At 43.0% G+C, this 15397-nt stretch overlaps 1 protein-coding gene across 9 annotated transcripts in view; it reads left to right on the top strand.

Moving 5' to 3' along the window:
- LMO7 (LIM domain 7) overlaps positions 1 to 15397 on the top strand; it is a 131064-nt gene that overhangs the window by 43902 nt on the left and 71765 nt on the right. For all 9 annotated transcript variants that reach the window (XM_055702134.1, XM_055702127.1, XM_055702126.1 and 6 more), the window contains exon 4: positions 12912 to 13018. In XM_055702134.1, coding sequence (XP_055558109.1) covers positions 12912 to 13018 — 107 coding nt within the window. The remainder of the gene's footprint in view (positions 1 to 12911; positions 13019 to 15397) is intronic.

Raw genomic sequence — 15397 nt, forward strand, 5'->3', positions numbered from 1 at the left:
GTGTATGAACTTCTTTCTATTCTTTGTGAACAATGAGGAAGGGCAAATACACAAATACATGGACTAAGTTACACGAAAGCTACTGTTGTTTGCTTTGCTACCAAACACCAAAGAATAAAAGCTCAAACCTGGAAGGAATTGCTGGCTGTGCATTCATTAACGGGGCCCAAAAATGTTCATAAGAAATAGCCTCGTAAATTTTGGCTGAGAGCTAGCTAATGAGCTGGTAACCATTTGACATGTCTGTTTGCTTGTCTGATGTTTTCTTTCTGCAGCGATGAACGAGTAATACTGAGTTATGTGGAGTGGTGTTTTTTCTTCTGAAGGTTTAAGTCACCTTTTTGAAGAGTACCAGGACACACTACAGCTGATGCAACAGATGTGGGTTCTGCCTTGAGCCCTGCCCACATCACCCTCTCTCACGGCTGGCCTGGCTCTTGGGGTTTTGATTTGTCTCTGAAGTGTTAAGTTCAGAGGTACCGGGTAAATGTATACACAGCGCTGCTGCGAAGGATGAAGTTGCCCAAGTCATATTTGATGTCTTTCACCTGGAGGCTGATTAGTCTTGTATTGCTTTTCATAAGGCAAGGCACAAGATGATACATGTCTTTTTTCATGAAAAGCTGGTAATTTCAATATGTAAACAAAGTTAATGAGCAATGATGCCTCTTTTTCCAGTTGCATATGCTCAGCAAGATTTTGGGGAATTCAGAAAGACAAGTATTTTAAGAGACTTCTAGTTACTTAGCATAATCCTTACATCAGTGGAGATTTTTGTTTTAGAGTAGCAGTCGGTGTTTCTTCTGACTTTCAACTTCAGTATGTCTAAAACTGAGGAGGAAGGGGGAGGAAGCGAAAGTGGGTATGGTCTGACAGAACTCATGCCCTGCATCACACGTGTGATGTCCTTTCTAAGGCAGCTTATACATCTAATGCAGGCTCAGGAGCACTTCAAATGGCAGAAATAAGATCAGGTTCCTCTATACAGTAGTAGTTATCGACCTCTTTTCATTCAATATCCTTTTTATGCTGCAGGTAACAGAACTTGCCAAAAGTGTTGTTTTCCTTTTTCTTGTGGGAAGCAAGAGATTAATGGGAAATGGGAAGCATTAACCTTTTTAAAAATGGGTGCAGGAGGGAGGGCTCTGGGAACTACCGACCTGTCAGCCTCCCCTCTGTGCCTGGCAAGATCATGGAACAGATCCTACTAGAAGCTGTGCTAAGGCACATGGAGGACTGGGAGGTGATTCAAGATGGCCAGCGTGGCTTTACTGTGGGCAGGTCTTGCCTGACCAATACAGTGGCCTTCTGTGATGGAGTGACTACATCAGTAGACAAGGGAAGAGCTATGGATATTGTCAGTCTGGACTTCTGGAAGTCCTTTGACATGGTCCCCCACAACATCCTTCTCTCTAAATTGGAGAGGTATGGATTTCATGGATTGATGGATGAGGAATTGGTTGGATGGTCACATCCAGAGGGCAGTGGTCAACAGCTCAATGTCCAGGTGGAGATCAGTGACAAGTGGTGTCCCTCAGGGGTCCGTACTGGGACCAGTACTGTTTAATATCTTCATCGATAGCATAGTCAGAGGGATGGAGTGCAGCCTCAGCAAGTTTGCAGGTGACACCAAGCTGAATGGTGCAGTTGAAATGCCTGAGGGATGCAATGCCATTCAGAGGGACCTGGACAAGCTCAAGAAGTGGGCCCGTGTGAACCTCATGAGGTTCAACAAGGCCAAGTGCAAGGTTCTGCACCTGGATTGGGGCAACCCCCAGTATCAATACAGGCTGGGGGATGAAGGGATTGAGAGTAGCCCTGAGGAGAAGGATTTGGGGGTACTGGTAGATGAAAAACTGGACATAAGCCAACAATGTGCACTTGCAGTCCAGAAGGCAATCCATTTCCTGAGCTGCGTCAAAAGGAGTGTAGCCAGCAGGTTGAAAGAGGTGTTTCTCCCCCTCCACTCCACTCTGGTGAGATCCCACCTGGAGTGCTGCACCCAGTTCTGGAGTCCTCACCAAAGGAAAGACATGGACCTGTTGGAGTGGGTCCAGAGGAGGACAACAAAAATGCTCAAAGGGCTGGAACACCTCTGCTATGAAGAAAGGCTGAGAGCTGGGGTTGTTCAGCCTGGAGAAGAGAAGGCTCCAGGGAGGCCTTATTGTGGACTTTCAATAGTTAAAGGGGGCTTAGAAAATTTCTTAGAAAAATGGAGGCAAACATTTTAGCAGGGTCTTTTGTCATAGGACAAGGGTTTTTTAAACTAAAAGGGGCAGATTTAGACTTGATATAAAGAAATTTTCTATGATGAGGGTGGTGAAACACTGGAACAGGTTGTCTGAAGAGGTGGTAGATGCCCCATCCCTGGAAACGTTCAAGGTCAGGTTGGACAAGAGCTCTGAGCAATTTGATCTAGTTCAAGATGTCTGTGTTCATTGCGGGGGCGTGGGGGGGTGGGCTGGGGTGGACTAGATGATTATTAAAGTCCCTTCCAACCCAAATCATTCTATGATATTACCTTGAGAGAATACGTTCTCACCTGGGAAGTGACACAGCGTGGTATTTCAAATGTAGTCCTCAAACAATGTGTCAGATTTCTTACCTAATGAATTTTAGTGAGATTTTGTCAGTGCCACAGAAAATGCAATCGGAAATTAGCATGTGTGTTTCCGTTGTAAAAATTGGATGTTTCAGTTGCTTGTACTGCAAACTCCTAAGCAGATGTTGTTTCAAATTTGGGAAAATATAATGGGGGCACAAACTGGGGGAATGAAAATCCTGATTGAAAAAAAAAAAAAATAATAGAAAGTTATAAATTGTTGTTGGTCTTTGTAAATTTATGAAGCATTTTAGAAACCTGATCATTATGCTTAAAAATGTAAGAAAAGTCTTACCTCTTATATAAAATTTTTTTTTAATATATTAGGCTTCTGAGTACTTAGCAAAGATCTCTTTACCATGGTTTTGGTTCTACACCAGAATATAGCAAACTGTGGGCAATGGTAGTTTTAGTGGCTTTCCTGAGGTCAATCAGTAATTCAGAGTGGGGGAGTAGGGTAGGGGTGAAATTTGGACTCTCAGTGCAATTCTGTCATAGACTATCCTGCAAACAAACAAACAAAAAAGTAAAAAGAAAAGAAAAAGTCTGACCTGTGTTCTGAGAATCTAAAACTATAAATTAGCAAATGTTAAGAGTGATGCAAGACCCGCTAGGAATGTATGCGGAACTATAAATCACTTCTGGTACTCTTTCTGCTGTCTTATGGGAAAGAGGAATGTGGCTTGTATGGAAATACCTCTCTTAGACAATTAAGAAAAGAGGGTTGTGTGCTAGAAAGGAAGTATGGTTATTAATAGTTAGAGATGACATTGTTCTGTAGTCTTTCAATGCCTGATAGTGGGAGTATGTAATCTCGGCAGTGGTTTACTGATGTTTTGTGTCCTTCTGCTTGAAAACATATGGTATGTTTCAGCCTTAGCTCTGAATTTCCTTTAATTGTTTTCTGTTGCTGCCTAAACACTTTGAAATGTAGGGTGTGGGGAAAGAGGAGGTTGATGCAAACTCTTTGTGACATTTTTAGTAGCTGCTCAAGACTTCGATCAACCCAGACACCAGATTGAACTTGACAGGTTTTGAGTGGGTGATGATGAAGTGAAATGTATCTAGGAGGCATTAGTGGGGAGAAATTATATGGGTGCCAACCCCAAGAAACAGTGGTTCAGCTACTCGCCCTGGTTGCTTGTCAGGAGACGGTAAGTGCTGTGCCTGTTGGCTAATGCGTGTGAATCAAAAGTAGTATTTTGGGGAAGCTTTAAATGAGATCATGTCTTCCAAACCGACGCTTCCAGTGTGTTGCTGGGATGAGATGTCAAAATGGTAATTAATTCATTCAAAAATTCTGGTAAACTAGTGCTAAAGTAATATGATTGGCAGCAGGAACTTTCTAATGTGGAACCTTTTCGTCCCTCCTCCTGCTTTGAACCAAAGCTCTGAAAAAGTGTGACATTTTTCACCTCAACTTGCCAGCACTTAACAAAATACATAAATCCAGTTGCCAAACAAACTACAAACAAATTCCATTTATGAACTCAGTCAGCTGTAGTCTGTGATATACTCTGCCCTTTTTTTGCTGTTTTTATTTCTTTAAATAACTGATGACTGTTTCTGTGTTTGTAAAGAAACATTCCTTCCTAACTGGAAAAAGAACGTCAACCACGTAGAAAAGGTACACACCTTAAATCATACTGGTGTTGTTTATAATCTGATTTCTCCTGCATTTGCCAAGGAAGCATGGTTTTGAGATTTCTTGCAACAGTCAGTCTTTATCTGTGTTAAATCTTCATTAGCTGGACACTACAGTGGTTGTTTTTTTTTTCTCTGGCTTGTCAGATATTTATTGATGTGCTTTGTTTAAAATTTGTTGGCAATTTCCAAAGACAGTAGAAGTTAATTGCAGCGGTGACAGCTTTTGCTGTGGTATCAGTGCTGGAGCTGTACAGCTGTGCTGCGCACTCTTCTGTTTGGTACAAAATCCTCATACCACATGTTTTAATGCCTGTCTGAACACCTCTGTGCCTGTGTGCCTGTGCTGAATCACCCTCCGCCAGTGATGTATGTAAAGGAGCTATTGAATACAATACCCGCATCAAATGCTGCCAAATGCAGAGGACTGAGCTGTTTGGTGACCAGGCGTGCTTTCTGTGGGGCACGAGGGCGGGGAGGGACATGAGGAGGCCCGGCACTAATGCAGGAGTTCAGATGGGCTGCAAGGCAAGTTGTCTCCCAACCTGCTCGTTGATCCGGGTGTGCTGGGAGAGCTTCTCAACAGCACAGGACAAGCCCATGTAGGGCAGCAAGGGTTACATACAGTAGTAGGATGCTGCTCCTGTTGAGAAACAAAAGATATCTGGCTCCTAAAGGATGCAAAGTTGAACTTCCAAATTCTGTTTTAGGAAGAATGGAGTAATGAATTATAGTTGAAAAATCAGGGACTACGTGAAATAAGAATCTGAGACAACTTGCTCTGTTTCAAGCCCTGTGTGTAGAGGGGCTCAATTTTATCTATATAAAACTGTTAACCTGTGCAAGCAAAACAGAAAAGCTTCTGTATACCACTAAAAAAAAAAAGGGTGGGGGGAGGCAAGCCCGGCCAAAACTTTGTGTTTCAAGAACAAGAGGTCTTCTTTTATTACTCATTAGGCTTCAGGGGAGTTTCACCTTTAAGTGGATTACTGTCGTTCCAGTTCTGTGTAGTGGAGTGACTTGGCGCTGGAGTATTTAACACACTTTGCTTATAAAGTCTGTTTTGTATAAACCGTTTGGGGTGAAAAGCACATCACTTGATTATTTTTTTTCTTTTTTTTCCTTTTTTTCTTGACTTTGACTGGAATGCAACTAACTGGTGGGAAAGTTAAGGCTTGTCTAAACACAGAAATAGCCCAGGATGTTTATTCCGTATTAGCTTTCTGAGACTATACTTTCTTTACAGTAAAAGTGCCTGTGACTGGGCGAGCTAAATTCCCCTTGTCTTGTCCAAAACGGGATGAAACTGTGAAGTACAGAGAGCTTTCTTGATAACAAGACATGTCTGCATGGGGTGCCCACGTGCTGTACTTCTGCCCTTCTCCTTTCCAGCTGGCCTTACTGGTAGCAGTGACATCCCAGAAACACACCTGCAGTTTACAACCTGATATTCACTCTCTCTTATCAGTAAAAGGCTCGTTTGGTACACATTGGTGCTGTATTATTGAGCTGTACTGTCATAGTAAAGGTTATGCTGTAGAGACATGTAAGAGACATGGGCCTGGGAGGGCTTTTGAGTCACTGGGGACAGTTGGTCCCTTTCTGTGTCAAGCACCTCAACAGCTGTCAACCCAGAAGTCCTGCTTCAAAATGAACCCATTAATTTCTGTTGTGCGTTTTCCTTAATCCCATTACTCCTGTTGGAAAGAAACTGTGGTGCTCAGTGCTGTGAGAGGTTGCAGGCAATGAGGTGAGCTGGGCAGAGAGGTCTTGTGCTGGCCATTACACACAGCGGTGGGCAGCACTGGGAGCTGAGGAACAAACTGTGGGGAAGATCCTTCAACACACACCTTGGTCTTACAGAGGTCTGTGACCAGCTGCTGTCATTACATGGAGCTGGGGTCTGGGGGATGAATGAGGCTTTTTGTCCAAAACCAGAATGGTTCTTACCTGGTAAGTCTGCTTCAGAATGTGGTTTCCATGGTGGTTGAACCCTGAGACTTGTGAATGGCAGTGGTGAAGGGGAAAGTTCCTCTTCCCAGCTGATTTACAGTTACTGGTACTGGGAGTACTAAGGTAATGGGAGAGTTTGTATTGGCAATGGGAGCACCTGCTTTTTGAGAGGAAAACTGGAAATGAGTTGTTGAAGAGTTGGTGTCTGTAATCATGCATAGAGCTGGGGCAGGGAATCCCTGTGTCAAGGATCACAATAATTTATTATTTTACCCAATGTGGAAAAACAACGAAGGGCGTGCAGAGGGGAGTGGCAAAGCAATTAGCATCGTTTCTGATCTTTGGCCAATACAGTGCTCAGCGCACTCTGTTACAGGTGGTATAATTTACTGAACAAAAGCCCTGAGGTCACTCTAAGTCAAATTACGCCTGTAGGATGATTGTTTTAATTATTATTTTTAGTTTTGGGCCCAAAATGGGAGGAAAAAACCCTAGTTCAGCTATTCCATTCCTCCTACTCCTCCTTTCTGTTCAAGGTCGAACCCGTTAGCAGCCTTCAGAGAAACAGAGCTGTAGGAGCTGGGATCACAATCTACAGATGGGACGAGTGGGTGATGGGGATCAAGCATCCTGATATGCAAGGCCAAGGTGGTAATTGGGAGTTCCTGGCTCCCAGGCCTGTGGTCAGACCACAAACTTGGTTCAGTCCCATTCCTCACTCTTCCCCTCACCCCTTCTAACCCCAGCTGCAGCCAGCACTAATAACCGAAACGTACCTCCGAGGAAGAGCAAGTTACCCGACTTGTTCAACGAGCTCCTGCTGTAGGTTTTTTCCCTCACTCCACCTCTGAATATAAACAGCGGGTAGCTGTACAGTGCTGCTGCTGCCAAATGCAGCTTTAAATTCTGTATGAAACTGATATGAACTGGCTTTGATGGTCAGTAGAATGCTACATCTACAAAAAACATTTTCTACTTATAGAAATTACCTCTTGTTGTAATGGAAATACACCCTTATTTAAGAGAATGAGGATGCCAATAAAGAGGGTTTGTCGTGAATGCTGAGCTGAAGGAGGCACACTGTAAGCTTTCAAGGTGACTCCAAATGTCTTCATATAGTACTAAGATAAATGCCTGTTACATATGATCAAGTCAGATGATTTTCAGAATTCTGTAGCCAGAAAAAACCATCAATCTCTCTTCCTAAAATGTTGTAAGTTTTTTGTTGCTAGGCACTGTAGGTACTGGGTGGATTTTTTTTTTTTTTTTTTTTGAGCCCAGAAATTGAAAACAACTTCTGGCACCAAGTCATGGCCTGGATGATGCTGGAATACTTATACTGCATGGTCCTGTGAGCATAGGGTGCTGTTATGAAATACTGTTCCCATTCTTCCCCTTCATACTCTGCAAAAAACCCACCCTAAAATCCCCAGCAAAAAAGAAACAAAACAGAGCTTGAGTATCAGTAGAAATAAGGGCTTTAACTGAAATGGTAGGTATTTGCGGGAGAGTAGGAGACAACCTGGAGAACTGTCTTCATCTGTTGGCTGACGCAGCCGGGAAAAACAGAAAAACACCACGTTAATTAAATTGTTTTTCTCCCAGATGCCAAGTGAACTGAAAGATGTGCCACAACTTGTATGCCTACGAGATTTCACTGTGTTTCAGTGCATGCGCAGGGCTTCAGAGGAACAGTTAACTAGGGAGAAGGCAGGCTTACCACACAGTATGACTGCACCCTAAAGAAAGCAAATGTATTTACACATGTATTTAATATTCCTGCTGCCCTACCCAGATAATAATGATAATGAGGGATTTATTTTTTTAATTAAATTGCAGCTCAAACATACAAGCTGAATTTAGTGTGATTTTTGCATTGCATATAAGTAATCAAAATAAGATGGTATATGCACATGATGCGGAGACTTCTTAATTACCTTTCACTTCATGCTCTTTCCTTTAAGAGATTTTTAAAATTCTTTTTGGTATTTATGCATTGTATGTCCATTCTCAGGTTGGTGGTTTTGGGTTGGGTTTTTTTTCCTACTTAAGGTCAACTCTGTCTTGATCTTTTTTGCATTTTATCTTTTCCCTCATTTTCCTGTTGCTCATGGTTGTTTTGTTTTGGTGTTTTTTTCCTGTTTTAGAAAGTGCCCACCCCCACCCCCCTTTTTTCAGGATTTGGGTGGGGGTTTTTTGAGGTGTTGAGGAGCATATGTACTTTCCCCCACCTCCACCTTATCAGCGCTGTCTTGTCTTCCTTGTCATAGTGCTGCTTCACCTGTATCTCAAGTTCTTGCCACAGTGACATACGTTAGGAGCTGATCACAGTGCAAGCACGGCACCACTGCTGCTTCTGATCACTCTCTTATTATTATTTGTACATTTTTTAATCATTCTTTTTTAAAGGAAGGTGTCTGTATTCTTATATTTTCCCATATAATGAGTAGCTTCTTGTGTTTTCTTTGTGGCCTGAAAGATAGTGATGGGAATGAGGAGAACTGCAGCAGCAGCCCTGCCGTTCCCTCCCCATTCACATGATGGAGGTACAGAGCTCGGCTGCAGCCCCCTTGCCTAGGAGCAGAAGCAGCACTGAGGTCCGGCAAGGAAGGACAGGGAAGGCTCAGCTTTTTCCGGTCCTCATGTCCATGAGGATGCAGGAGTGAGAAAAGCAACCCTACTCTCCTAGGACATTGGAGGGAGGGCATGGACCACACTCACTTTCAGTATGGGCAAGGCATCTTGGCTCCTTCTCAATGTTGGTTAGAGGGGGATGCTTTAGCAACAGGCAGAGGGAAGGTTTTGTGGCTAGTGACACCCTATGGGGACCAGAAAGGCAGGTGCATGCCTGAAAGTGTGTGGTATCATTTGTAAGTCCCCCAGACAGTGGTATTTAAATGCCTGCTCGTGGATGACCTGCTTCCCACTGCTGGCTCCCTCTCTCCTGTGTTACGACTTAGCAGAGTTTTTGGGTGCGGTTTACTTTGAAGTTTGAGACAAAAATGAAATGCTGAATTGTAATAGCTCTACCTAGTCAGCATTCTGTGCCGTGCATTTAATGTAAGTCTGTACGGTGTGTGGGAAACTCAAGTCGTGCTGGGAGCATCTGAAATGCTCTGCTGTCTGGGGGGAAAAGCAGTCCCACTCCAGTCTCCTTCCAGCTTCCCCACCCCCTCCCACCAAAACACTTAGAAGTAGTAAAAACATACTAGAAATGAATTACACTTGAATTTTGTGGTTAAGACTTCAGGCTTTATTTTTTGTTGTCATTTAAAACCTGTAGTTCTGTGATGCTAATTCCAGCTGCACATGCTCGCAGAAATACACTGATTGAGCTTTGTGTATTAAAATCATGTAGTTGATTTTTGTCTGTTATCTCTGTTAGTTCAGGAGCTTCGTCTTTTAATGGTCAGAAACCTTATATGTTTTCTGCATAAATGTATTTGATCTGCCTGACCAAGCTTTTGGGCTGGACAGCTCTTCTCTCCCCTTCTGGTTTTGGTTCCCTTGTGCTGGTAGATGGCAGCAGTTATTACCTCTTGTGCTCGCCCCATTTTATTAGTGTAACGGAACCACGTTCTCTAGTTCTCATTATATAGGTCCCTTGTCTTCCCTCATCATCATACTCCTCTTTCTCTGCATCTCTGCTAATTCCAATCTGTAAAGGGCCTGCCCTCATTTACAGAGACTGGGGACACCTCAGTGGCAGGGTTGTCGTTAGGCACAGTGTGAACCCTTTTTTTTCTCAAGCGCGCCGCTTCGGTGACTTGTGGTCACGAGGAAATAGGTCTGGTGTATTGTGCTTCTCCAGGCTTTTGAGTTCAGAATACTTAATGATTTTTGTGGAGTACGATGAGATTCAGATTGCAGTATACCCTTTGAAGCTGCAGTGGTAATGACCATTAGTCCTGTTGAAGTACATTTATTTTGGTAAAAGGAATAGTGCGATGACTTCTATATTTGAGCGCATTAATCACCGAACAATGTTCCTGTTCACATTTCTAATGATAAATCTAATTGTGAGGTTGATAGCTTGTCATTTTTCTTCTGCTTATTTCTGTGCCGCTATTTAAAATTAATATTCAGGTTCATTATTCTGGTGGAGTTTAAAACATCTGCTAGCTATTTTCAGACCTGTAGCTTTGGTGATTACCACAGTGATTAGGGATGGTCAAGAATAACTTGGCAAGGACAGTATTTAGAAGTGCTGATTTGTTGAAATTACACCTTTTTGTGTCAATATCCAAACTGGAGCAATAGCCTTTTGGGTGTCACCTCTGGATGCTCTGGGGGTCAGCTCCAGGCCGTGGCTGAAGGAGAGCTGGTGTTGGGGCAGTTACCTGCGAGATGGCAGGCACGCTCGAGCTGCTGGCTTAGGAGCTGGGGGCAGGCAGGTTTTGAACCATGTTTCATCTTGCACGTGAGTGCTGTGACTAGCTGTGCTCTGCCTCCCATGTTATCTCCCCCTGCCTCTGACCCATTTCTGAAGGTCTTGACTCATGTCAGCGATGATGTTCTCAGGGCCGTGTTATTTATCAGGAGGCTGACGTTTGATAGGTTTAATTGCTGCGACACCTTCTAAATCAATTCTCTTGTGTGCCGACAGTTCAGTGGTTGTGCAGCCAAGCAGTCATTGATGAGCAACTCCTCTGCTTTGTTTTTGTTGTACTCAGGGTGTAGGCAGCATCCATTTCTCTAAATCTCTGAATCTTCTTCCTTGTTTACCTGCACAACATGCTTGTTTTCCGCAGTTAAGTTGACGTAACCCATCGTTTTGGGAGTTTACTCAAGTTTTGGCAATGGGTGAGACCAATCAGGGCATGTTGCCTTGGTTGGCGTTGGTGCCACTTAGTTCATTACCTTGCAACTGCTTGTTCCTTGCACCCTGCTGCTTCCTTCTTTTGCCTTTCCTGCCAGTTTCTTGGACTCCCCAGACCCCTGGACGCTGACAGTTGTGTGTGATAGTTGTGTGTCTGTTGTTATTTAACAAGTAGTTAATCTTCCTGCGACTGTAGCCTGTTGGCCTCTTCTATGCTGAAGAAACAACACCTTTTCAAGTCCTTGGGGTTCTGGTACTAATGTGACACTCAAATATTAATTGAATAAAACTGACTAGTTTAGCCAGCTTTCCCTGTGATGCATGAAAAGGAAAAAGGAGCATTGCATGGGAAGGGGAAAAGTAAGTGCCCCTCCTGAGATTGCACCCCCCAGCATGAAGCTGTACCTTGGCCACTTGTGCCAGCAGCCCCGTGGATGCTGCAGGAGCTTGTGCGGAGGCGAGGTTGCCTGTCCTCTATCCTTCCCAGCCCCCTCCTCTCTGCCACCACATTGTGTCCCCCATCACCGTTGTCATGTTGCAGCCCCCCATAGCAGAACAGCCCCCACCATGGCACATCGTGCATCAGGCTTTGGGGCATAACCGTCACCGTGTGAGACACCTAGGATCTCTCGGATGTGGTAACACGAAGCCCACAGCCTGCACGGGGAATACCTTGTTCAAATATTTTCTTTGAATTAAGCTATGTTTACAGACTGATAAGAAATACTAGAATCCTCGGGACCTTCAAAACAGAAGGTTGTGAGATTCTTAGGTTTGTTTTACTACTACTGTCTGTATTAAAAACAGCTGTTGTTTTCTCTGTGGATTTTTTAAAAATAAATTTTAAATGATGGAATAACTGTTACCAGTGATGTATCAAAAAAACCCCAAAAAAAACAACACGAAACCCAAACCAATTTAAAGTGTATGACATTGCCGAAGCAGAGCTTTTTGGTACTGTTAAACACGGGTACCAGTACCTTGAATTACAAACCCTTCGAATGACAGGGCTGTGCGTAGCTTACGAATTAAGTAACTTTGTGTACCTTTTCCTGTGGCTCCCAGCTGAAGGGTGCAAGTGCGCAAGAGGGCACATTCTTTTGTTGTTGATAGCATTCCGGCTTAACGAGAAGGAATTTCTTGCCTGTTGCCTATTGTTTATGAAGTGGAAAGCGATCACAAGTTGTATAATCTCTCCATATCGTTGGATTTTTAATTTTTTTTTTTTAAACCCTGCTCTCACGAGTCTGTTGCTCTGCAGCAGGTGCAGCGAGTGGGTGCTGTAATACGCTGCACCTATATTTTGTTATATGTTGTTGTGAGCTGGAGGGGTCGGGGGGAGCAGGGAGGACGAACACAAAGAAGCAAAAAAAAAACCCAAGTAAGGAAGCAGGAAAGCTGAATACAGTTTGGTTTCTGTGTCTCTGGAGCTCAGCTCGGCAACCAAACCCAGACTCCAGGTGCAATATTCCCTCATCGGTCTGTGAGCATAGAAACGGCGTGTCCCTCCTCTTCTTCCTCCCCTGCCAAGAGTTTCTGGGTGGTGAACGCCAGTAGCTGGAGTTATTTTTAAAGGCAAGAGGTGAGGCTTGTCGTGCAAAGCTGGGAAGAGGGCGTTTGTTTGCTGAGCGAGCTGACATCAAAGTGGTGATTGCTGCCTACTGGCTCACCAGTGCCTTATGCCAGGTAATCTTTAACGTACCCCTCAGTCACTGAGATGGCAGCCCAGCCTGCCTGTGTGCATGAGAAATGACCTGTGTTTGTGATCCAGAAGATTGCTTTTTCAGTATTAGTTACATGAGCTGGACTTTGACATTTAGAGTCACACTAATCATCTTGCAAAACCTGCTTAGTGCTTTTAACTAAGCAACTGCCTTCTACTTCTCTTTGCAGGATAATATAAATGTTTTTCTGAAAGCGTGCGAAAATATTGGACTGAAAGAAGCTCAGCTTTTTCACCCAGGAGATCTTCAGGATTTGTCCAATCGAGTTACAGTCAAGTGAGTTTTGTGGTTTTGCTTTCTCCCTCCTCCCTCCCCTTCTCCCTCTAAGCTGTTTCACGGTGGGTTGTTTTTTAGTTGGTTTTTTTTTTTTTTTTTTGGGGGGGGGGGGGGGGTGTTCAATTTTTTTTTAATGTTTGCTTATGGAAAATTATTCCTCTAATGCGGTATGAGCAGTTCTGAATACTGTGGTGAGTGTTTAAGCCTTGTTAAGACTGGTAGATAAGACTTGCACAAATTTAATTTAAAAAATGAATTATCATTATGCCTCGTATGCAAACTAATTGTTAATGAATATTTACAGCATTTAATATGAGATGGAAACTGTTCAAGTTATTTTAAACTTGGAGCAATATTAACTGTTAAATGGTATTGAAAGCATTGCTTCCCTTTATGCTTTGAGATTTACTGATGTAAAATCTGGAAGGCTGAGGTGGTACTTCTGATGCTTATCTGAATGGCTCTGAGGCTTGGGTACAGTGTGACTACAGGACTGCTGGTCTCACCACTCCAAATATTAATCAGGTGTTTGTCACCAAATGTCACATCTCCTGTCAAGGAGGGGGGGGGGGGATGTGTGTCTGTGTAGAAACCAAGTACTGGATTGCACAAAGGGTTCATGTTTTAATGAGAAAAGAGTTTTCCTGTGAAATAGAAGTGGTTCGGTTCTGAAATACTATTAGCAGATCTCAGATTTCAGAACTGCTGTGTCTCCTAATAGGAGTTTTATGACTAGTTCTGAGAGATTTAAGGTGGAGTTTTCCTATAGACACTTCACAGGTGTTTTAAGAAAAATGTGTCATGTAAAAATACTGTCTTGGGGCATCTTGCTTTGTTAAAGTATTAGTTGGTTTCATTGTGTTGGCACAAAGGGTGAATTTATGAAATCTAAAAAAACCCCACAAAACAAAAAACAGCTTTGGTGAGTTTTGCTGGAAACCTGTGAGGTTAAATGTTAAGAATTGATTCCCATCTTAAATTACCAGTTTCATGAAAAAGGAATAGGCAGTAATCCTTCTGTAAACACAAGGGAAAAAATATTGTGAAATGGCACATAACTGCTTTAATTAGAAAGCAGTCTTTTGTAGGTGGATCAGGCAGTAGTGTGTTACCTGTACCCTCTTCCGGGTTTCAGAATGAAAGTTCGCACCGTTTTGAAGGCCTGATACTTGAGATGGCAACGTGTTTGTCAATCTTTGACTGATACCCGAAACATAATTTCTCACTAATGTGGTGTTCAGGGAATGGGCACCTTTCCAGGACACTGTTACTCTCTCTGCTGGTTCCTACATCATGCTGAAATCTGGAGGGGTTGGTAACTTCTGCCTTGCTTTAATTATCTGCAAAACTCTTGCTGAAGTTATTTTGGTGGAGGTTTGCTCCAAGAGTACAGCTGTGAAGTGTTGGAGGTGGTCAGGAGCTGGTCTTCAGCAGCATCAGTAGGACAAGCTGAAACCCCAGGGAGGTCGAGTTAGCGAACTGTTGTGCAAGATGTTGTCCAACTTATCCCTACGTTAACCACTGTGCCCAAGGGAGGTCAGTTTTTTGGGGTTTGTTTTTTTGTCTTTTTTTTGGTTGGTTGGTTGGTTGGTTTGGTTTGAGGGTGGGTTGTTTTGTTTTTTTTTTTTTGATCCTTTCAGCTCTACTGGTTCTCCTCCCAGCTCTGGGAGCAGAGGCTAAGGCTGGATTTGGAAGTCCTCATAAGACAATGGGGGTTTTACATCATACCTACTTGGCATTGAATTAATTAGTGTTTTTCAAAAAGCGGCGTTAACCATTGAGCGGTTCTTATGGACAGCAATGCAAGGAGTCTGGCTTAGAGTCAAAAGAGCTGCCAGCCATGTAGCCATGCTCTTTTAATTTGTGTCAATATAAGCTTGATTTTCCACATGTTATTTATCATAGGACAGTCCCACAGTGTGTGTAAAATGCTTAGAGTAATTCAAAACTTACATATCTGAGCATGCTGTGAAGTGGTAATGACCTAACTGTGCTAGCACATTTTGATGTGTTTAGGAATTTGCGGAAGGACAGGAAGGAAGTTTTTATTCCAATAAATGAAAGAAAGAAGTTATACAAAGATAACTCCATTGAAAAGTTAATTATGCGTCATTTGATTACCCTAAGGGCAAGCTAATTTTCAAAGGGTTTCCAGGGAAAGTCATATGTGTGTCAGGAGAGAAATGCTGTTTGATCAGGAGCTTTATCTGATGTATTTTTTACTTATTTCTATTAAATAATAATTTATCTCATACGTTCAAGCTGAATTACAAATTTCTTCAAAACTTGTAGGTTGCCAGGCCTCAGAAAGGGGGTACTATTTCCTGTCTTGCTTTCATGTTATCCACTGTTAACCATAGTTTCAAAATTAGAAGTAAA

Source organism: Falco cherrug, chromosome 2 (genome assembly GCF_023634085.1).
Source record: "Falco cherrug isolate bFalChe1 chromosome 2, bFalChe1.pri, whole genome shotgun sequence".
Taxonomy (NCBI): domain Eukaryota; kingdom Metazoa; phylum Chordata; class Aves; order Falconiformes; family Falconidae; genus Falco; species Falco cherrug.